The sequence below is a fragment of the Carettochelys insculpta genome, chromosome 15 (genome assembly GCF_033958435.1).
Source record: "Carettochelys insculpta isolate YL-2023 chromosome 15, ASM3395843v1, whole genome shotgun sequence".
In the NCBI taxonomy this organism is placed as follows: domain Eukaryota; kingdom Metazoa; phylum Chordata; order Testudines; family Carettochelyidae; genus Carettochelys; species Carettochelys insculpta.
In genome coordinates, this window is record NC_134151.1 from 30,009,909 (window position 1) to 30,034,400 (window position 24,492).

Consider the following 24,492-nt stretch of genomic DNA (forward strand, 5'->3'; position numbering starts at 1 on the left):
GGTGTCTGTGTCCAGCATGATAAGGACGACTATGGCAGCATGGGCAAGGGTCCGGGGATGGAGACCTAGACCACTCACGGGGTGTGTACCCCCGATGTCTGGGAGAGCGAGACCTCCGCGACGACACAGATAGAGGTGAAACTGGCTTGTGATAGTACTCCAGGGGATCCAATCCCAGAAATGGTGAAGGTGGCCCAAGCCACGGTGACATTGGTTGGAGGAATGGAGAAGGAGGTTCCAGATGGGCCAGTGGAGACACAGGCCTTCGGTGCAGCGTGTGTATCACAGGGGGAGGGCTTGGTGCTAACAGCAGCGCAGCCCTGTCCGGAGATGGACTGCGGTGCCAGGCTTTTGATTTTGCCTTGCCCCTCCCCTGTGGGGCCGGCACCGCCCCCTTCTGTGCCGGGGATCTCAGCCCCGCTGTCAGCGCCGCGCTCGGCACCGTCAGCTGCGGTGCCGCGCGGGTATCCTACTCCAGTGCCTGGCGCCCCTGCACCGTTGGTGCCGCGGGGGCCGGTGCCGCCTGTGGCGGTGCCGCCGGGTCCGGCGCTTGCCTCGCAGACGCTCTAGGCGCCGCACATGCCGGCTGTTGTATAACCGGAGGCTCAGCCTCTGCCACGTGCGCTGCCGAGCTGCCGCTTGCCTGAGTATGCGGCTGGGGGCTGTGTGCTCCGCTCATCCTGCTCGCTGCAAATGCCGGCAAGGATCGAGCCAGGGAGAGTTTCCTCCGTTTCTGCACCGAGGGGGTCAGAGAAAACTGCCCTCCTCCTTATGCAACCCAGAGGGCCCTTCTGGGTGAGGCTTCTCCGGCAAGTCCAGCTGGAGAGCCTTATCAACAAGAACATTTTACGCCTCATCGCTCTGTCCTTCCTGGCCCTGGCTGTGAGCTTAGCACAGTGAGAACACTTCTGGGTAGCCTGTGATTCCCCCAGGCATCAGATTCATTCGCTATGCCCCACGGAGACCGGCATAGCTTCACGGCATGACTCACGCTTTTTAAAACCTGAAGAGGCCATTGCGGTGAGTCCTTTACTGTTAATAGGGTACTTAGCACTTAATCCGTGCCTTTCCACCCCAAATAGTGATCACCGGCCTGCGGGGCAGCGGGCGGCCTAAATGGCCTTCACGTCCGCTCTTCTCTTCTCCGCTCCTCTTTTTCTTTCTTTTTCTTTTTTTTGCTGATATTCTCTTTGTCTTTGCTTTCTCTCTCTTTTTTTTTTTTTAATAACCAAAAACAACAAATGACACGTAGAAAAAAACCACTATTTAATCTGACTCTGGCCTTAGCCTGAGTAGATTCCGTCTGCAGCCGATGGCAGTTGAGAAGGAACTGGCGGGGACCGGATCGCGCATGCGGCCAGGGGCGCGCAGCGCGCACCAGCGCATGCGCGATCCAGGAGAAACTGCTGGAAGATTTCCGATCTGCGGCGCCGGGCGAGCCCAACACCTATTGTGGAGCACCCACGGGGACACTCGACAAAGAAGCAAAGCTTTCCTCGCATATAAGGCCAAGCCTCCTATAATGGCTCATTCAACCGTTGACCTGGCACTGATGCAGAAAGCCAACCTCTGGAGACGACTCACTGGGGGGACAGACTGTCCACAGAGCTCCAGCTACCAGGTAACAAAAATTTTATTCGGTAACTTGGGTGAACGCCTGGCTGTCTGGAAATTTAGGGGAGTTTCGCCACTGACTACAACGAGGCCAGGATTTCCCCACCCCATATAAAACAATAGTACTGAAAAAGGTAACAAAAGCGAGGAGTGAAGTTATTAATTGGCAGACAAAACTGCACTAATGGGAGGAGTACATGCTCCCCCAAACTCCGGCTGATAGTTTCTTTCTGTTTCTCTTCTCCTCTTTCATATCAGTCTCTAAGCACCAGCTTCAGTGCTGACTTGGAAGGACCTTATCCAAGGACAAGACAGGAGCCCAGGTATCATTCAAGCTTGACCTTTGTATGAAGACTTTCCACAAGCCTGCCAATACAAGTTAATTTGGGTGGTAGACTAGGGTTTAGAAACACATGTCCAGTGGTAACTAGATGAAGACCACCAGACCCTTTTCAGCTTGGTCACCGAACCATCAGCTGAGGGTAAATAATTTTGGAGTCACCAACAACTCAATATGTCAACCCTGGAGTGAAAGGGTCCAAGTTTCCTTCCTCTTCCCTCCATGACACTTCCTCCCCATTTTTAACACAGGTAAAATATTTGTATCATTTACAGAATCCAAATTAAATAATATTAAAAATAAAATATTTAAGTGCTTGTTAAAGATAGATTACACATGCAGTGGTAGGCGGGGCACCAAAGAACCACGTGAAAGATGCAATGACACAGTGATAAGTGTGAGCTGATGGTCGTTCACATCAATTGCACTGGGAGGAGACTGCCTTGAGACACATCCCGGAGCATGAAGGGAAAAGGTCATAGGAGAGATTCTGGTGAGAACTTCATAGAGAAAGTGTATGGTGAGCCACCCACCAATAGAGATGCAGCAGTAACAGCCAGAGAGGTAGGAGGGAAACCAAGGTAGGATCACAAAAGCCAAGGCAGGCCAAGGTTGCAGGAAGAAGTGTCTGATTTACAGATTTAAAGGCAGAAAAGAGGCCAAAAAGATGCACATGGAGTAGGAGATATATGAGATCCAGCAAAGAGAAGGACAATGGAGACCCCGGTGAGAGGAGACTCAGGAGGGTGAAAAAGGCAGAGCCAGACCAGCAGAGATCCAGGATGCTCCTGCCCAAGAGACAAGGAAACAAATGTAGATAGCACATTTAATGAGTGTACTGATGAAAGGGCTGAAGGGAGATGGACTAGAAGTTTGAGTGATAGGAGGGGGTCAAGGGTGCCACCTGGACATGCTTGGATTGTGAAGGAAATAAGCCAGAGGAGACAGAGAAGTTAAGGTGAAGGGCAGAGAGCAGAGGCAAGAGAGGTCAAGTGCAGAGGCAAAGGAGGAAATGGATTTCCAGGGGGAGAAGACAAGAGGAGGAGCAGGGAATGGAGGAAGAAGGCTCGGGCAGTTCTTGTCTTTTCTTGGTCTACCTGCTTTCTTAGTCTTTAGTTTACAATGAATGGAAGATTGGAGCAGGCTCATTTGGGATTTAGACACAGATTAAAAGCATTTGGAAGACAGAAGATAAAGATTTTTCTGCTTTCCATTATCCACTGGAAACTTTTCAAGTGAGTAAAAAAATAGAAGAAAAGAAAAAAAAAGTGCCAAACCTGAACGATGTAGTAAGAATCTATTTTCCTAGCCCACTGAGCTCATTATTTTACAATGCCATAATTGCTAATCACTCACTGCTTCAACATAATGTTTCTTTTTTAACCTCACTGCATTAACAGATTCCTTCCTCTCCTGCCACCTTCTCCCCCAAGCCCACCTGTTTTGCTCTCTGATTGTAATTTACCCGGCGTGGTTCTGTGAGCAGAGTTTTATTAAAAAGGTATGTGAGCAACTTAGATGGGCCATGAAGAATAAATCCATGGCATTGCTTATTAACGTACCATTTCACACCGGCACATCAGGCATATGATAAAACACTGCCACATGCTCTTCACTTACCATGCAAATTTCTGTTGCCACAAGATAGCAGAGTCTATTGAACCATTTCACATAGGCCTCTAGGTTACTTGTCTTTTTCTGCTCGTTGAAACAAGACTGTGGGAATAAAAGAAAATCAATGAATGCCGTAACTGTATTTTACTTAGGCTTCTTGTTTGTTAAGATGTAGCCTACGTAGAGTTGCTGCTGTTTTGCCAAAAATCTCTCTCATACACCCACACGCACACGTTGATTTATGCATTAAGGATGGAATTAAGAAAGTGAGTGTGTGGACAGGCAGAGGCAGATGTGTGGGATTTAAATGAACATGTTGCTTTATACAAATCAAATCAATCTATGGGGAACAGTCCCATTTTGCCTATAGCAAATGCTTCCCAGCACCATTTATGTTGATCCTCATTCACTGGAACATTAACTGCCACGGTAACATGGGCTTTAAAGAGCAACATCAATATGAATAAGACAAGCACAACATTCATGAACCCATTCAGTCTGTCTCTTTGACTCCACCATATCCCACAGCTCAGCAAATGCAATTGCCTACAGCATTTTTCTAATTCACCTTAAGAACAAGAAAACTGAGCAAAAGAAAAGACAGTAGGTTCACCCCTGTTTGGGGACAAAAAATGTTTACTTCCTTCCTTATTCTCCTGTCTGTTTGGAAAGTCTTCTCAGCTGACCTGGCTTGGTTTGGTAGGTTGCTTTGAAACACGTCACTTGGACCCAAGGGAAACTTAATCAGCAAAAGGTATTACAAGAAGTACATGCCCTATTTTTTTTTTTAAGAGTACAGTCCCTTTAGACGCCGGCTTGGTCTACACTAGGCAGGTAAGTCAATTGCAGATACGTAATTCTAGCTATGACAATTCAGTCGCTAGAATCGACTTATCTGCAATCAACTTATCTGGCCATCCTCACTGAGGAAGGTGACCTCCATTACTCCTCCTAGCGAAGAGTACAGGGGCAACTGCTGACCCCTAATCGGTCGATTTCAGACATGCCTACCAGGCAAGTGAAACTGAACTCTGGAAGATGGATCCTGAGTAGGCCAATCTTCTGGGTAATGTAGCCATGACCTCAGGGGCTGATCCTGAAGCAGTCCAATCCTGATAACTTCAGTGGATCTGTTGTCTTCAGTGGAACTTAAATCAATTTACACCAGATAAGAATTTTGAAAATTCACGTCCTCTTAGAAAACCCAGAAACACAGTAATAAATGTTGGGAATTTTCCTTCTAGGGCAGGGGTGGCCAACGTGTGGCCCATGGGCTGGAATCTAGCCTGTGGAGCCTTTTCATCCAGCCCATGGAGCCAGAAAGGGCACCATTTTGAAAGCCGGCTGGGTAGCTCCGAGCCACATGTAGCTCTTTAGGGAGCTATCTGTGGCTCTGGATGTTGCTGCTGCTCAGTCCTCCTCCAGCTCCCTGCCCTGATGCACTGAAAAAATAGAACTCCATGTAATTGGTTTAATGGCTGGCAGGAGGGATCCAGATGTTAAACCAAATAAATTGAGTCCCATTATTTCAGTGTGGCAGAGCGGAGAGCTGAACGCTGTACATGGGAGAAGGAAGTAGGAGGGCTGGGGGAATTACACAGTTGCAGTGAGGAGGATATGGTGGCCTGGTGAAGGGGCAGAGTGGGGCAGCAGCATGTGGAGCTCATGTGTGAGGTAAGTTAAATCCTGGGTTTGGGGCTACGGGGGATTAAGCCTGAGAGCAGGGAGGCCGTTTGGGGCTGAGAGGGGTTAAATCTGGGGGTGGGCATTGGGGCTATTTTATGTTCAGCCCTCAGAACATTTAAAAAATTGCCATGTGACCCCTGATGAAAAAAAGGTTGGCCACCCCTCTTCTAGGGACTGCTCTCTGCATCTCTCTGGTTTATCTGTACACCTATTAGCAGCCACTAGAGGGTATTGGTGGATACTGTTTTTGTATTTTATTAAAGAGAAGCATCTTCCACTCCAATGCAGTCTTAAGCAACATCAGTAAGAAAGTCAACAGAGAGCTTATAGGAAGCAAAAGATGATGCACGGAGAGGGACTATGGCACGTAAAGTTGAGCAAATATCTAAGGCCTGGTCTACACTAGGGATCAAAGTTGATCTCAGACATGCAATTCTAGCCATGCCATTAGCATAGCTAGAATCAATGTTTCAGGATTGGCTTTGTTGCCTGGTGTAGATCAGGACTCTTTGGGCTCATACTGATGCCCCTTACTGCATGTGGCAGGGACACTCTTCACAGGACTGAAATTTCTATTTGTTTTAAAAGAAGACTATAAATACCAATCAGTAAAGGAAATGAAGCTATCTGTCAAGGGTGCTCCAAGAGTTAACTGGAGTAAGAGGCACATACTTCTCTAAAACTGCTTATAGTTGACGCATTTTTAAATTCCTTATAGCAATTATTTGGACTTTGCACTCAAAACAAGAGCAGCGGCTCAACACATTCCACATGTGCTGCCTTAGGCGCATACTCGGTATCTCATGGCAGGACAAGGTCCCCAATACCGCAGTGCTTGAGAGGGCAGGCACCGCCTCCATGTTCACCCTTCTCAAACAGAGGCGTATGCGGTGGCTGGGCCATGTCTCACGCATGACGGATGGCTGAATACCGAAGGACCTCCTCTTCGGCGAACTGGCGTCTGGAAAGAGGCCGAAAGGGCGACCTAAATTGCGCTACAAGGACACGTGCAAGCGTGACCTCAGCGCTCTCTCTATCAGTGTGAACACCTGGCATTCGCTCGCCACAGACAGGCATGCCTGGAAACAGGGAGTGAAGGAAGCTCTTGTTATGTATGAAACTACCTTGGTGAAGGAAGTGGAAGACAGGAGAGCCCTCAGGAAGCTCCGTGCCCGTGATACCAGAGCGACATCTGCCTACTGCTGCTCACAGTGAGGAAAGGACTGCCACTCCCGCATTGGATTGCACAGCCACAGAAGACGCTGCTCAAATCAGTCCAACTGGGGCGCAAACCTATGATCCCTCGGGATCGAAGGATGCCTACTACTATAGCAATTATTCATCCATCCATTAACAAACCTCTTTGGATTCTTCTGGAAGATAGGACCTTTTGTCAAGAAACCTGGTTTGCGCTCTCACTTTTGGGTTTCAAATATGATATGGGACAGCTTAGGAATCAAATGGAAATGTTTGTTTAAAGCCCACTTTTGCAAAAGTTCAATGTTAATACAAATGTTTTCATTCACTCAAAAGAGAAGAAAACAAAACCAGGTTTTGGTTTGGATTAAGGTTTTGTCCTGCAGCACAAGATAGCATAAGAACTATTTGGTACGACTAATTAGAAATTTACCTGACACAAAAAGTATGTCTACACAGCATTTCTCTTGGGAGAGAGGAATGCAAATGAGGGAACCCAACATTGCAAATGAAGAGATAATTTACCAATTTCATGCTTCATTTGCATAATCTCACACGACTGCACTGTTGGGAGAGATTTTGGTGGAAAAAAACCAGCCGTGTAGATGGGGTTCTGCTGGTGAAAACCCCCTTTCTCGACAGACCCTTATACCTCATTTCTTTCAGGGATAAGGGTCTGTTGACAAAGGTGGGTTTTGCTGACAGAACCCTGCCTACCCAGCTGTGGTTTTTTTTTTGGAAAATCTCCCAAGAGCATGGTCGCATGAGATTATGCAAATTAAGCATGAGATCAGTAAATCTGTGCTACATTTGCAATGTCAGGTTCCCTCATTTGCATTCCGCTCTTGCAAGAGGAATGATGTGTACATGTAGCCAAAGATTTTAGTTCAGGTTGAATTTCTCTAATCTGGACCATTCTTGTCCAGCAACATCCGTAATTCGGCATGATTTAATTAGCCAGATGACCACTTATCATGGGTGTGGCCAAGTTTCCTGTGGTCCCATAAAGTTTGTTTACAGCCACCAGTCCTGGCTCTCAGTGTTCTGTGCTGTTGTTTAGCTCTAATTTACCCCTAAATGTCTTCTAAGAGCCCAGTCAGCAGTGGAAGTGCTGGTAATGCTGCTAGACAATATTGACCTCCCATGGTTCTGGAAATTCTCTTGTCCAACACCAGTCAGGTACCAAGGGTGACAGATTAGAGAGGTTTAACCTGTAGAAACTTTTCTTCATCGAAGGTTCATAACTAACAATATTTAGCATAACCAATATTTAGCACTTTTAGAAGCTCTTGTAGCGGAAGATCTCAAAGCACTTAATAAGCCTCAGAAAGCCCCTGTGAGACAGTTGCATTAACTATTAACTCATATTAGCTATAAGAAAGCATAGGCAGAGAATGGTTTTAAGAGTCCAACCAAAGCTCCCTTAAGGGACGGTCTCCAATTAAGGCTCTGTAAACTTCTTTGCTCTCACTCCATGTCAGAAACAGAAAGGGGCAGGACACAATGCACAGGGCACTCCCAGATCCTATATAATGGGTTTAATGTAGAGCAGCCATTAAGTTTATGCATTAAGGATGGAGTTAACAACATAATATGGAGATATACCTTTCACAGAGCTGCAAGGGACCTGGAGAGATCACTGAGTCCTAGTAGAAGCTGTGGGGGGTCAGGGAGAGGGAAGCCCAGCAGAAGGGTAAGGAGTGGAAGGTAGGGAAGTCCCAACCCCAGGCCAAAGCTGCACAGGGGAGGGGGAGCACAAGGTAATCTGTGGGGGAAGGGAGGGCCATGAGGGGAGGCCCTGGCAGAAGCCATGCGATTAGAGGGGTGATCACTGGGGCAGCCACAGGCAACTCACATAGGGCTCCTTACATTGTAAGGATGGCTCTGTCTAAGTGCGTTCCCTCCCCTCCTGCCGCTTAAATTAAAAACACTTTTATTTATTTAATACCATAGTAAATGCTGGAGGCCCATTGGGTTTGGGGGAGGATGCTGACAGCTTGCTTCCCTGCAATAATCTCACACCCCTAATGGTTTTCAACCCCCAGTTTGAGAATCCCTGAACTATTGGTCATAAACATTCTTTCAATGCTGATCCACTCTTTGAGCTATTGTACAAAATCTCCAAACCTTTGCTCCAGTGCTTAATAACAGTGTGAGAAAAGAACTAAGACAACCCTATGTTGTCTTGACATATGATTGAGTTGAAGGAAATGTCTTCACTTACTGGATATGGGTCTAGTGAATAAGGTGAAAACTCCCTGAAAAATTTCACACGTACTATGAAACTACCAAATGATTTGCCCAGTCCTCAATAATGCATGGCAGGATGGAGGATGGAAAAGGTGGAGCTAAGCCTGGGTTGATCAAGGTGACATTTAAACCAGCCTACAAACTCACTTGGGGGGAGAGAGAGCTCAGTGGCTTGAGCACTAGCCTGTTAAACCCAGGGTTGTGAGCTCAATCCTTGATGGGGCCATTTTCGGGTCTGGGCGTGCTTGGTCCTGCCAAGAGAGCAGGGGACTGGACAATGGGAGTCCTGCATACAGAATGGCCAGAGGACAGAGTTAGTCAACAATGGCAGCTGGTTCCAAGATTGACAAGCTCTGCTCTTGCTCCAAGAGTGATATCAGGATAGCTATCAGGTCAAACTCACCTCTGATCTAAGTAAGAACAACTCTTTCCCCATTCTTCTAAATACACACTGACCCCTCCACATGACAAAGGGGCAATGAGGTGCTGGCAAGATGAGCTGCTGTCTTCAACACCAGAGATCTGGGCTTTAGCCAAGCCCAGTGCCAAAAGCCTGCTTCTGTAAGGGGCTGAGGACCCTCAACTCTCACTGAAGTCAATGGAAGTTGGGGCTTCATGAAACCCACTTTGTCTTTTTTGGGAGTGTGTGTCTTCTTCAGGTTAGGAAATACACAGGTAATGGTGGGTCAGCAGGGCCCAGCCCCAAGCCAATTGGAGGCCCCAGAAAAATGGGCATCTCCACACCCCGGCCTTTTCCACGTGCCTCCTGGCACTCCAGACAAAGAGGGGAGGGCAGAATGTGGGGGCTTGTGCAGCTCCACCTGGTGTTCTCACTGGGAAGCAGGGAAAGGTCCCACACCCTGCTCCTGCTCAGGAGCGCCAGGCATGTGGTCACGGCAAACCTCCCCCCCATGCTCTGACCCCATTCCCACAGCAGGAGCACCAGGAGAGGGCAGAGGGGTTGCAGGTGGAAGGGATAGGGAATGGCCCCAACTTGCTTGGCCCAGGGCCTTACAAAACCCTAATCCATCCCAGTGCTTAGGAACACAGATTACAGACCCCTGCAAGCAACCTGTAAACACCCGCCACCATGACCGGCAATTCCAGTGAGCAAGAAGACAGGCATGCAGATAGACAGACTCGTGGGTTCACCTTACATAGGTTTTCCCTTTGAAATTTTCTTCTGGGCCAGCATGGGATGGTTCTCCTGCCCAACGTTACTTAGGCCAGTCACTGCAACCAGACCCCAGTAAGGAGCATGTTAGTGTTTTACCATATTTATAGGACAGAGTTAGATCCCATCAATGCTCCAAGTTTTCATTTTGTTGTAATGTTTTGGGAAAAGCCATGCAATAACACAGGTCCCTGACTCAGTTCCAATTATAGATTAAATGGGGCTTTAGCATTTCACTGTCATTAAATCCTGAGAGAGACTTGTAGACAGAAGTTCCTAAATACCCTGCATAAAATGTAATCATTTTTAGGCTCTCTTCCAGGACTGGCAAAAATTCTTTGGAGACAGGAGAGTTCTGAGAGCTACCAAGGACAGATGAGAACTCCCAAAGGATTTTGAATCTGGTTTGACTTACTCAATTTTTGCCTATGCAGCTAGCAGATGTCATTTCCCCACTAATCAAAAACACTGGCAGTAATTTCTCCACTAAGAAAGTCTCCTTAAGATGTTTCTAAGTACAATCAGGCACTTCAGTGAATGTATTTTTGCAGAATCTTTTACTTCAAGTGCTTTTGCTGTTCTTGGAGTTCTGATGCCTCTCTAACACCACCACTCCTTTATGCACATGAAAGCTGCGTCTACACATGCACGCTACTTCGAAGTAGTGGCACCAACTTCGAAATAGCGCCCGTCGCGTCTACACGCGTCGGGCGCTATTTCGAAGTTAACTTCGATGTTAGGCGGCGAGACGTCGAAGTCGCTAACCTCATGAGGAGATAGGAATAGCGCCCTACTTCGACGTTCAACGTCGAAGTAGGGACCGTGTAGACAATCCGCGTCCCACAATGTCGAAATTGCTGGGTCCTCCATGGCGGCCATCAGCTGGGGGGTTGAGAGATGCTCTCTCTCCAGCCCCTGCGGGGCTCTATGGTCACCGTGGGCAGCAGCCCTTAGCCCAGGGCTTCTGGCTGCTTCTGCGGCAGCTGGGGATCTATGCTGCAGGCACAGGGTCTGCAACCAGTTGTCAGCTCTGTGGATCTTGTGTTGTTTAGTGCAACTGTGTCTGGGAGGGGCCCTTTAAGGGAGCGGCTTGCTGTTGAGTCCGCCCTGTGACCCTGTCTGCAGCTGTGCCTGGCATCCCTATTTCGATGTGTGCTACTTTGACGTGTAGACGTTCCCTCGCTGCGCCTATTTCGATGTTGGCTGCACGTGTAGACGTAGCCGAAGGGTGCTATTAGTTCTTATAGTACTAAAGCAATAATTTCGCTCAATTCCACTCCCTCTCAAAAGCAGGGTAACATTCCCCTTGACTTCAGTGAGAGCTGGACTGGGCCCACTGCTACATCTATTATTTGGCCAGCACTGAGATGTTATCCCTTCACTGGAGCTGCCTTACAAACTATTTGAACGCTCACTATCTGGCTAGCATTAAAAATGGAGTGATCTCCTGCTATTTCCAATATTTAAGGGCAAAAGTTGTGGGGACGCTGATCTCAACAGGAACCCCCAGGTGATGCTGACAAGCAGGATTTGGCCCTCACCTTGTCATCTTCTCTTTTTTTGGAAGCAATAATTTGGAAACATTTCAGAACTATCACTCTGTGGCAATGAAGCCTTTTTGTTTACCGAGGAAGCATCAGCTGCTTTATCTACTCTCCCAGATTTGAGCCATTTTGTGAAGAAGAGAAGGAGAAAATGATGATGGTCACTCATACCAGACCCATTCATTAACTTGGTGTCTGACCACATTCTGCATTACATGTATGTTACAGATACAAGCAAGCACAGCTAGTGGCCTTAACGCCATGGGACAACCTATCTAGTAGTCTCTAAAGGCGGCCAGTGAGAGACTTGGTCATATTTCCAGCAGGAGGGAAGTTCAAAAGGTAATGACCCAAGAACGAGGATCTTACCCATGAGCTCCATCCTCACGGCATCAATAGGTTAAGAGCTTGTCTACTCTACCACTTAAGTTGATGTACGTTACGTCACTCTGTGGTGTGAAAGAGCCACTCCCCAAGCAATACAAGTTAGATTGACTTAAAGTGGTGTCCACACCACGCTTGCTGAGGCTGTAGCACGGCCATGAAGACAAGTCCTAAGTGTGCACATGGCCCTAACCTACACACTCCCCAAACAATGCTAGTTTCACACATCTTGTTCAAATCAGTTCAAGAACAAACCAAACAATTTCAGGAGAGAGATTTTCCCTGGTGAGACATCCTACCTTGGTGCTGTCCAAAGAGTCTTTGTGTACAAACGCCTGCACAAATTCTTCAGGCCCAATGTGACTCAGCCTTTCCTTTTGGGAGATGGAGACAAAGAAAGAGAGAAACCCCCAGAATCTCTCATTATTGGCTTTGCAAGACTTTAGTTTACTACCCACGTTTTGCCATCAAATGGGGCTTTAATGAAGTGAGATGCAGATGGCCAATTTCCCACTTTCATGTTCATAAAAACAATCAATGCAACTGCAACAGCACCAGGGAATGATAAAAAGGGGAGAATAAAATCATCTCACTATCTCCATCCAATAGACTATAACTACCTTGTGATGGAGATCAACTCCACCGAAGACCTGTCTCTATAAGTCATAAAACAGAGGGCTCATGGTCTACTGGAGAAGACACTGGGTTGGAAGTCAGTAGACCTGGGTGATCTTCCTGGCTTTGCTGCTGATCTGCTTGGTAACTGGGTGAGTCACAATCTATCTCCATTTTCCTGCCTGTAGAAGCAGGATAATGCCCAGGGTTCCCTCCATTCTTTTCCCATCCATGGGCGGAATAAATTTTGTTACGTGCACCAACGCATATGCAGACATGCACCACCAACAGAAACATAGGCTGCCCGCTGTGGGTGCTCCACTATTCAGCTGGGTGGCAACTGAATCTCTCCTGGGCGGCCGCCCAAGTGCTCAGCTTAGAGGTAACACTAGTCATGACAATTTTGAGATCTCCACTGATGAGTAAAAGCTAAATACTCTCTCCTGGCCCATATTGCTTGGGCCCTGTTCTTACTGACGGGGACCAGAGGTCACCTGGTGTCCAAGTGTACAGGGAATGTGGCAACGGAGATGCATGCGCCTACATCCCAGGAGAGTATCACTGTATTGTGAAGAATAAAAATAATCTATTTAGGTCACTGACATTTAAAGGACTAGGGATGTTCAACAGCTATAAAACTTCTCAGCTCTGGCACATCCTCACACATCAATGCTCACTGTCTAGGAAGGACAGCTGCTGGTTTCCACCGCCCACTCCGTCATGAATAAGTGCCACGAGAATGACAAGGGGAATTACAGGTTAAAAAGAAGCTAGTGCTGTGATTCTGCCTGCAGAGGGTTAGTTTAGGTTCCCCTCAGAATCTCAAAGGCAGCAGGAAGTAACATTGCCTGAAAGGTTTGCTTGGCATTGGCGCTCCATGTTTGATCGAAATGAAACATTTGACATTTTGAGAGATCAAAAGGCAACGATCCTGGCCGTTGGTGACCTCTGCTGCCCAACAGCTAACAAAGCTTCTCCTTCTACACCGGAGAGAGTGATTTCCTATGGCCCCAGAGCTTTGTCTCTGGAGTCTGAGGCCCATCAATACATTTCAAAGGGTTCTTTATGAATAGAGCCCTAAGAGCCAAGATCTGAATATGGTTACGTTCGTGTGACTCCCTATGACTTACATGTGTGCCCACAGTCACGCTTTATCCAATATATGGGAGTAGGGTAGAACATTAGTTACATTAGATGCCTCTTGTTAGTCGTAAGGGGTGGCGGCAACATGCCAAGGTGGCCTAATGGATAGAGTACCAAATGTGGTCTCCAGAGATCTTGCTTCTACCCTCAGCTCTCTACTGATCTTGGATAAGTCATTTTCCTCACCCTGTGCCTCAGTTTCCCCAGCTGTAAAATGGAGGTAATGACACTGACCTTTGTAAAGCTGTCAGAGATCCACTGATTAGCAAACTCACTAACAAGCATAGCAGAGCCACACTGGGACTAAATAGCCCTTGCCATGAGCTTGGCATGGGCCTTCACATGGTTAAATCATCAACTCAGAAATCTGGCTGTGGGGTGCCTTTAATTATTGAACATAAAGGTAACTGCTCAGTCACAGTGTGGTATGCAAATATTCTGATCTGGCCGTAGGGTTGTGGACTATTACACAGGCGCTGCACTCGTCCCAGCCTGAGCCAGCACTGCCCTTCAAAGGAAACAGGCAAGCCTTCTTGACTAGCTTTCTGGCTCTTGATTGGTTGGTGTCTCTTCTAGCCCTTTGGAAGACTAAATCTTGTTGACAGCCTGGCCTGAGCAGGTTTTCCTTAAGCCGGGATATATCAGGATACAGTCACCTCCTGCAGGAGACACAGTAGGTCTACTGGACTCTATCATGAAAAGCTAGTTATTGTTACTATTCCCACCAGGTTAGTATATATTATGGGCGTCATTTTCAAATTTCAGGAGGCACTAACTAGGCATAGAAGAACCACTGACTTTCAATTGGATTTCAGCTTGACTCTCTCAGGCATTTTTTAGAATGCCACCGGATAGTAATAAAGAATTATTGGTAAGTAACTGATCAAAGATTCCTCGTGAATTCCCTAGTCTCAGTTTTGAGATCAGCCCTTAGACAATTGCAAAGTCAATCAGCGTTTTGCCTGAAGAAATACTTCAAGGCTGGTCCTATAAGCAGGTTCCAAGGCATTTCTCTTTGCTCCTAAAAATGAAATGTAGATGACAATGTAGTGCAGATTGCTGAAGAATAAATCATCACCCTAATTAATTGCAGAGTAATTACTACACCTGGTGCAAGGACGCAGGAGCAGAGAGAATGGAATTCTGTTTATAGTGAAGCGGAACAATGCTGTGGATTGTTTAAATGAATCATAATTTGTGCTCCGCAGTCCAATTACTGAGGATCTCATCTTAGAGTCAAGTTGTTCTGTGGGGGGAAGGAAACAAATGCTGCCACAAAAGGCTACTGCAGTTTCTGGGGCTATTGAGTTAAAGCTACAGAAAGCAGAGAGGGCCAAAGTCACATAGGGCAGGTCTACACTGGGGAGAAAGTTGGCCTAAGACATGCAACTCCATCAGCAAAAATAATGTAACTGGAGTCAACATATGTTAGTTCGACTTTCCTTGCCATCCCCACTGTGGGAGGTCAACAGGAAAAACTCTTCCATTGACTTGCCGTACTGAAGTTGACAGGGATGCCCTGAATGTTCGATTTAGTTTGTCTCTACAAGATGCACTAAACTGAACCCCAGAAGATCAACCGCCAGAGCGCTGATCTTCCTGTCAGTACAGATGTGCCCATATTCTGAAAACCAGCTTCATAGTTGGTGGATCCTGATAATGAATCCTACGATTCAGGGGTTTCTGAGAGATTCCTCTTTGAGGAGAGGAAAATGGCCAACTGTGGGATCATGAAGCTTTCCAGTTACATAATATTTCTTCCTGCCATTCAGGCCCACACAGGTTCACATATTTTTTTTTTAAGTAATTTTCCATTCAGACGAAGCAAGAAAAGTAGGCCTGGGGATTAAGAAGTGAACAGTGCCTGTCCAGACATGAGCAATGGGGAAGGGAAGCTTAAGAATACCAAAGAGTTTGAGGACAGGCAGGGACGTACTGAAGAAGTGAGGTTATTGTGTACCAACACATAACCTTTACCATGGGAAAGCAGGACAGCTATGAGAGAGAAAGCTTTGTGTCACCTGACTCCCTGGAAGAAAAGTTGTCCTTCTCCACCAGAAGAGGGTGCAACAAACAAAAACCTACTGAGGAGCAGACCGTGGGGAGGAGGGAGGTAGTAGGACTGGGTAGGTGCACAGATACCAGAACTCTCAAAAGTTCAGGCCTATAAAACCAAGAAAGGAAAGGAAACCACAAAGGAAGATGATTGTGCATCAGCGAACTGGGTTTGATCAACGTAAAAGCTTCCACCTCGAACCAAATTGGGACAAGAGAGGTCAGCCGTTCTACCGCACCTGTCATTCAAGAGACTCAAAGCACTTTACAATTGTAACTGAACTAAATTCATGGTGGAATAGAGCAATACCATCCAAGTCCTTTCACAGATGAGCAAACTGAGGCGGAGTGAGACGTTCCATGACCCATGCATAGACACAGGACAAAGCAGTGGCATATACCCTGCTTTAATCCACCAGCCATCCTTCTTCCTGCAGTACTGACACTGTGGTAACAATAGCCAGGTCTACCCTAGTGGAGAAAATTCATGTAAGATATGCAACTCCAGCTCCATGAATTGCGTAGCTGGAGCTGATGTACGCTTTGAACCTCCTAGTCCTCCCTCATCTGGCAACATGCAGGGTCCAGCATGATTTTAGTCGGATGTCCACTTTTTATATAGGTGGCTAAGTTTCCTGTGGTCCCATAAAGTTTGTTTCCAGCCACCAGTCCAGGCTCTCAGTGTTTTGTGCTCTTATTTAGCATTAATTTACCCCAAATGACTTGTAACAGTCCAGGAAGCAGTGAAGTGTTGGTAATGCTGCTAGACAATATTGACCTCCACGGTCCTACAAATTTTCTGGTGCAGCACCTGTCTGGTCCTGAGGGAGCCTGACTAGAGAGGTTCAACCTGTACCTTACATCAATTTTCTGTGCCATCCCAACAGCAGGGGGGCAACCAGGGAAACTTTCCCATCGACTGCCCTGACTCCTCACAACTGTGATTGTGAGGATTACCAGGTTAACAGGGCTGCCCTCAGCATTTGACTTAGCAGTCCTTACTAGACCTGCTAAATCGAGCCCCCAACGATCAACCTCAGGAGCATCAATGCTCCAGTTAGCATAGATAAGCCCTGTGTTGCAGAAGCATATGCATTTCAGTTGGTTTTCGACAACACAGCTGCTGCTGGCTTTAAAATGTAATGCAGAGTTAGGAATGCCACATTTACCAATTCCACGTGCGTTAGCTGCTGAGCCAGAGTGTAGGGGTCACTGCAGACAGTCAGGATTTCTCTCTGAATTGAGGGTGGTTTGCTTTTAAAGGTAACCAGCTTGTCAGAGACAGCGGCATTGATCTTGACTATGCCTTCCTGCCCGTGGCTAAGGGTTGCCAGCTTCTGATTCAAGGCCTGCAAAAGTTGATTCATCTGTTTCCAGTAGGCCTGGAGAGAGAAAACCACAAAACAAGACAAAGGACGCAATAAACATACAAAAGCCAAAGGCATTGGTAACAGCGCATTTGAAATTCATTTTTCCTGCACCAAAATATCCCTACACTAGCAACAGGTTACCACCTGTTTTCACCTAGAGGGTTGCAGAAGAACAAAGCTCTCTCTTCCCTGCAACTTGAAGCAGGGTGAAGCAGAGGAAGGCTCCATGAACTCCCCTTGCTGTTGTCTGAGTGTAAGTTAGGTGCAGCTATGTGGACAGGTCCCTACTCACCTTCACGCACCACAGCCACACGGGGCATGGTTTGCAGGCTGGCTCGTTAGCAAATCTACCTTGCAGCACATTCTAATGTGCTACAGAGGGGCACTCCTCTGGCTGCTTGTAAGGAGAGGAAGCCTCTGACTCCTCATCCCAATGGAGCCCACATCTAACACAGAGTAGCTCTCTTTGTCCCCCATCTAGGGCTAAGGTAGGAATGGCAATTTGAAGCTGCCATTGCCTCTGAGCTCTGATCCTTTCGCTTAAGCAGTAAAACCATGAGTTCCTACACAGAGAGGCTGTGGGTTCAATCCTGCAGATGATTCATAGCTTCTTTATAGCACTAGAGGTTGAACCTCTAAAAACCGGGACTCTCTGGTCCAGCAATATCTGTGGTCTACAGATGTTCCTGCATCAGAGAGTCCCGGCAGCCAGGACTTTGATAACAGGATGGCCTGTGGCTGGGAGCCCTTCCAGGGCAGGAAGATGTGGGCCAGCAGCCCGAGCAGGGCAGGTAGACAGAAGTAGGTGCCCATCTGGGGACAGCAGCAGCAGAATCAGGCTGAGCTGGCCCAGCAGGTCCCGACCAGCAGCATGTTGACAGCTGGGCCCAGCCATTGGGCTTTGGATGCTAACTCAATGGGAATATGTGGCCCTGAAGGCACCAGGCCCAAGGCAACCACCTTGCTTGTCTTGCCATAAGGCCAAGCCAGGGGCCAAGAGGCCAGCCGGGGACAGCAACAATGTAGCTGTAAGCCTGAGAGGGACCAAGTGGCAGGAAGTTGTGTGGGGGTGGGGGATCATGGCTGAGAATGGAGCTGGGCATGAGGATCCGGAACTGACCTCCCCGGTCCAGCGAACTCCCACCTTCAGGACTGGTCAGGTCCCAAGGGTGACAGACAAGGGAGCTCCCACCTGATCCAGAGACTCAGCAGCCAATTGTGCTGCATCTTCCCTTAGGAACCCACCCCCAACTTTGCTCACCCCTGCCCGAGGCGGTCCCATTTTAAATGGGCAATATATCAGGGGCAGGCCCAGGTCTTTCCTCGGCTATGTAGCATGTGTGGTCCCCATACTACAATGCAATTTCTCTCATTACATCAAGGAATAAAATAATGTGCTTACATCCACTCTGCTTCACTACAAGCGAGAGGAGAGGCTGATAATCCCTAGACCACCTGAAGTGCCTCAACACCTGCCCTAAGACTTCCCTTATGCCTCTGACACTTGACCACTTTTCTAATCCAGGGAATGAGATACTGAGTTTGCTCAGTCTACCCATGTGAGTAGGCTGCTTCACCTCAATGGACTCCAGAAAGTCAGGTAAACAGGATTTGGCTGTACCAATTAGTAGATGATAAATCCACTATACTGTGAATACCTAACGAGGTGGCAGGTAACTCTTGGAAATCTCTGGACCAAGCTTCTATCTTCATTCTTTCTTTGTTACTAAGGCTACAGACCCTTTGTTTCTTCAGATAATGATGAAGATTCTTCCTGTTTTGATGCAAGAGTACGCCACAAACAAGAGGTGGAAAAAATACCCAAAAAGTTATTTGACTAAAGGTACAGCTGCTTTCGGGGGAATGTACTTAAGGACAAGTCACTAGTGTCCCTCTGGAAAACTACTTGAATAAAAGTACACACATGGCACTTCTTGAGTGTACTCAAGTATCCAGAAGTGAAAGATGCACTTTTACTCAAGTAACTTTTTGGGTACCTTTCCCACCTCTGCCCCAAACTTCCTTCACATAAAAACAAAGAAGCAGTCATGTAGCACTTTAAAGACTAACCAAATAATTGGTTAGGTGATGAGTTTTTGTGGGGCAGACCCACTTCTTCAGATCTGGAAATTGTGAATAGTCGCATATAGTTGATGGATTTCCAGATCTGAAGAAGTGGGTCTGCCCCACGAAAACTCATCACCTAACCAATTATTTGGTTAGTCTTTAAAGTGCTACATGACTGCTTCTTTGTTTTCTGAAGACAGAGTAACACAGCTAACTCTCTGTGACTATTCTTTCTCATAGGCTGCCAAGTATCCAGAAGTCACAGCTTTGGCTACCCTGAACTGTGCTGGCTCTGAACCAGTTAAAAGCATCTGAACACTGTGTGGTTCAGGCCCACACGAGCATGCATACTTCAGTGCTGGTTTTGAATTTCAGTGAACAGAATTGCCTGAAAAACGCGTTTCTCTCTCCCCGCAGAAGATGTTGATTTTTCAGTAGAAACTTAAATACCAAAACATTTTGGCTGGAAATCAAAATATTTCCATTTTTGGTTGAAGCATTTTGGTTTTCGGGCATTTGCAGAAAGCAGGTCATTTTTTTAAAAAATATATTTCTCTTGTTTGAAAACCCAACTTTGCATCAAAAATGGTTTTGACACAACATTTTTACATATCCGACCTGTAGAATAACAAATTCCTGATGACTTTTATACAACACAATAAACCAGCCCTGCACTGCTTGGAAGTTTTAGGAACATTAGCAAACTTCTTCACAAGCCCTGGTCTACCTTGCTAGTTTCCCATGCTTTTGTAGTGAGCATTTCACACACATCTAGAAAGAGGCCATCGAGATTCATATAAACATCCTAGCCAGAAAGAAGTGAGCAAAACTGAACGTACGTAAGTGGGATATTTCTAAATAATATCTCTCAGAGAAACTCACTGAAAAAGATATCAGAGGGGTAGCCGTGTTAGTCTGGATCTGTAAAAGCAACGAAGGGTCCTGTGGCACCTTACAGACGAACAGAAAAGTTTTGAGCATGAGCTTTCGTGCGCACAGACTCACTTCATCAGATGCTGGTCTTGGAAATCTGCAGGGCCAGGTATAAATAAGCCAGAGCAAGGGTGGGGATAACAAGGTTAGCTCAGTCAGCAACGGTGAGGCTTACTACCAGCAGTTGATCTGGAGGTGTGGACACCAAGGGAGGGGAAGCTGCTTTTGTATTTAGCCAGCCTTTGTCATTGAAAAAGAGTTAATCTTGTTTTGCTCAGCCCAGTCTTCTCAAAGAAGACTCTTCGTGTGTTTGTAAACAGCTTTATGGCTTTTGCCATCACAGAAGGATTTTCTGCATTGCTGTAACTGTCATCAGCAAAGGAAAAATCACATTTTAAATCAGATTCAACACTATATTTCGAAAAACTCCTGCTGGTAAGCATCGTGCCACCAAATGACATGATGATACACAAGCTAAGAGCTAGAGAGCATGCCAACTTACTCTGCTTCGCTGTTCACTTAACAATCAAAAGAAGAGAGTTATTGTTTCATATCTAAACAACATGCTTAATTCTTAATCAGGAAAGTCCTCCAGAAGACAGACGACCCCCGCAGGTGACTCCAGCTCAAAATTTTAATTAAAAATTCTGTCTCTAAATGCAAATCACACCACTCTGCAATGAGTCTCAGCATGTGAACCTTTTTAAGCACTGCACAGAACCTTAAGAAACCAGACTGCATAAAGGGTAGGAGAATATTCAGTGGTGGGAAAAGCCTGCAGTAGCCTAAGGGAATGGCCTAGATGACCTCCTGGCTCCTTTCCATCTCTGCTTCCTATGATTCACAGAGCTGGCAGCTTTCTTTCAAAGAAGTGCAACCCACACGGCATGATGCCGCTTTGCTGTCGTTTCTCCCCAAGGAAATTTGCATCTGCAGGACGAGAGTTCTTCCTTAAATTAATTACTGCCTTTGTTCAGGTGTAATCTCGTCACAACCGCTCACATTTATATCTGACAAAAACAGTGATTTCATCCTGATTCAGAGCACAATGAGCTGCCCAGCACACCACCCAATTCCCAGCAAAGACAAGGGGAGCAGCAGCTGTTCAGTGCTGGGCTCTTTATTTCCAGGTGGCAAAGAACCAAACCAGTTTGTACGCAGAAGACTAAGCTTTCTAGCGTTTGTAGCTCTTCTTCGGCACCACTGTTTAAAATAAAGTATCGACATTTAATTGAGTGTCCTACAGCAATAAACTCACCCGTTCCTAGCTGCCTGCCTGAACCTTCTTCTTTAAACCCTTGTACTCCGAGGGGAGCACAGGTCATCTGCAAGTCTCCTCTACTTCACTTTGTCTCAGGGCAAAACTTTCCAAAGGGGAATGCAAATATGGATGATCAGAAATGCAATTAGGATGCTGATTTACATATCACATGCCTCATTTGCATAATACCAACTACTTGCTGTTCCAAAAGTGCTGTTTTCGGACAAAAACTAACAGTGTAGATGGGGTTCATTCAAAAACAAAGCCCATTTTCAAAAGAACTCTTCTTCCTGAAAAATATGAGGAGGAAGGTGCTTTCGAAAGCAGGGCTTGTTTTCAAATGAACCCATCTACACTGCTTGTTTTCTTTCTGAACACAGCGCTTCTGGAACAGCGACTGGCCACCATTCTGCAAATGAGGTGCCCGGTATGAAACTTAGCGCCTCATTTGCATTTCCGACCACCTGCATTTGCATTCCCCTTCCAAAAGGGGAATAGTGTAGCCGCAGCCCTGGAGTATCCCAGTTGTTGTCCTTCAGTCTCTGTACATCTTCTCCGCATTGTCCGAGATCTTCCTCTTTTGCGTTTTCCTTGCGGGTTCCATGTGAGAGCTCGATGGACGATGCTGGATGCTGATTTTCTGAGAGTGTGGCCCAGCCATCCCCACTTTCTTCTCTTGATTTGAAGATCAAGTGGTTGTTGTCCTGCTCTGTTTTTAGCACGCCAGGTCTCGCATCCATACAAGAGCACACTCTTCACATCTGTGTTGAAGATCCACAGTTCTGTCTTCGCTCCACATGGGACAAAGAGTCTTGAAGGCAGCTTTGCTTTCCCTATTCTGGCATTGCTATCTTTGTCTGTTCCTCCATCTCTGCCCATAATACTCCCCAGGTAGGTGAACTGTCCCACATCTTCCAGGTCATCCCCTCCCAGTGGGATGGTGTTGCTGTTGGACTGGTTGATCCTCACCTCATTGTCTTGGTCTTCCCCTGGTTGATGTTCAGTCCAATCATTAAGGCACTTTTTATGCTCCTTTGACATATTTCAGGCAGTTGGGCTACAAAAGATCAGGAAAGTCAGAAATTCCCTTCTCAGTGGACTGCCAGGACAGTGCAGCAAACAGTTTAACACTCTGCACAAAGAGCCCTCCCCTCCCCTTAGTCAGATAGTGGGGTGATGACATTGCCCTCTGGCAAATATGGGACACCAGCCTCTGGGGGTGGGGGCAGGGCTGCTGTCCCATGTCAGGGCTCCTTGGCAATGAGGGCTGCTGCCCCATGGATGGGGACTCTGCAGCGCCAAAGGGGAGGCAACAGGGATGAAGGGGAGTGGAGGATGGGGGCTATAGAACCGCCTGGTGGGGGTGTTCCCAAAGCCTCCCAGCGGGGAGGAGAAGAGAATGAAGCAGGAGCTGCCTCTCTGTGGCGTGGGAGCCAACATGGGGAGGGGTTCCCTGGCAGCGGGAGCTGCCTCCCCTAAGTTTAGGGCACCAGTGAACGAGGCAGCCGCCCCATTGTGGAGTTCACCAGCAGTGGGGGATGCCACCCTGGGGTGTCAGAGAATGGAGCAGCTTCTCCACAGAGGAGCCCCTCTGTCACAGAACCTGCTGCCACAAGGTGCAGAGCTCCAGGGAACAGTGCAGCCACCCAGTGGAGGAGCTCCTGGGCAGAAGAGGCTGCCACCCCAGACACAGGGTGCCGTGGAACAGGAGCCCTGCAAAACATGGGACAATTTGCCTGTTTTCTTAAAAAAAAAAAAAAAAAGTGAGGACGCCTGTGAGGCAGCGTAAAGGGACTGTCCTGGGAAAAACAGGACGGATGGTCATCTCATCAGAGAGCTGCCGCGCTCTGAAAGAGGAGCTGCACAGGTACAAAGTTCCCCCAGCTCATAGTCCTCATGGTCTCTTCTCTGCCCGACATGGAATCAGTAAGAGCTGTGCGGTGAATATTCCCTGCAGCAATGTAACAGGAAGAGCTGTGAGTCCACTCGAGACTACATGCCAGTGGTTCCCAACTTGGGGTCTGTGTAGATACTACAGGGTGCCCATAAGGAAAAAAACAGAGAAATAAAAATGATCACAGAAAAGAAGTTTTAAGTAAATTGCAAGTTACAATCAACATTATTTTTAAATTAAATTATCTTCCAATAATTATTGTCCAAAACCACTATGCTGTGGTGCCCTTGTGTGACAAAACAATCGTGACGGTTAGAAGCCTACAAATGTTAGCCATATGTCCATTACGGATCCGTGGCTGAAATCAGGCTCTCTGAAGAGAATGGAGACTGAGATGAGCAAAATGAAGCATCAACAAGTGGAACAGCTACTCAAAAAGCCATAAGTAAACCAAAAAAAAGAGAAAATACACCACTGACTACTGTGGAAAGAGCCCTTCTTACCCAGGCCTCTGTTCAGTTCAGCCTCTTCAGTCTCTTGCGCTTTTTCCCCCCAGGGCAGGGAGCCCAGACACTGGTCCAGGGACTCCCTCTTCTGCTGTCCTGACCCAAAGCTGGTGTGACTTTTTCTTAACTTGGACTCCCTTGCTTGCTTGCTTGCTTGCTTGCTCGCTCGCTCGCTCTCTCTCCATCCATCCAACCAACCTCCCTCTTTCTCCACCACCTTCCAACTGTGGAGGGTTTTTAAAGGCCTCTATCAAGCCAGCAGTGGAGTAAGCTGGCCTCCATTTTGCTGAGCCAGCTCCCTCCAGCTGCTTGTAATTGCCCTGCTGCTCTCTGCTTGTATTAGCTGGTCTTTCCTCCTGTCTGGGCTGCCTTTTGCCCACATCGCAGGAGCCCTCTGACCTGACTCTGCCACACTACTTAAAGTTTGAATTTACTTGGCCCAGCTGTGAGGATGAACAATGGCCAATATGCACCCTGTGCTACAAGGTGTTAGCAAATGAAAGCCTAAAACCAGCCAACCTCAACTGTTGCAGTGAGATGTGTGATCAAACTGTTCTGCCGTCAGTAATGAGTATGCATTGTTTTAAATGTTAATTATTTGTTTCCTTTTTTCATTTTATGAAGGGCACATAGCAGGCAGCATTGGCTTTGGTGGGGGTGGGCACACAGTTTGGGGGCAGCAGGGGGTTAACTGGGGATCTGCACTAGTGAAAAGGTTGGGAACCACTACTGTATATAATCATGTGCCAGCAATGCCCCTCTGCCAGGTACACTGGACAAACTGAACAGCCTCTGCCCAAAGGATGACTGGACATAAATCCAACACTGGGAACTGGAACATACAT

At 47.1% G+C, this 24,492-nt stretch overlaps 1 protein-coding gene across 10 annotated transcripts in view; it reads right to left on the bottom strand.

The window, feature by feature from the left end:
• Positions 1–24,492, bottom strand: part of RASGEF1C (RasGEF domain family member 1C) — a 139,693-nt gene that overhangs the window by 29,765 nt on the left and 85,436 nt on the right. For 7 of the 10 annotated variants that reach the window (XR_012647642.1, XR_012647643.1, XR_012647644.1 and 4 more), the window contains exons 5-7: positions 16,786–16,998; positions 12,103–12,177; positions 3,575–3,670 (exon numbers count right to left, since the gene is read on the bottom strand). Coding sequence is in view for 7 of the 10 variants with exons in the window: in XM_075009879.1 (XP_074865980.1) it covers positions 3,575–3,670; positions 12,103–12,177; positions 16,786–16,998 (384 nt within the window). In the remaining 3 variants the exon portion in view is untranslated. Of the gene's footprint in view, positions 1–3,574; positions 3,671–12,102; positions 12,178–16,785; positions 16,999–19,935; positions 20,037–22,216; positions 23,066–24,492 lie in introns of those variants that run through there. The other 3 variants (XM_075009885.1, XM_075009884.1, XM_075009882.1) reach the window with 3 other exon arrangements.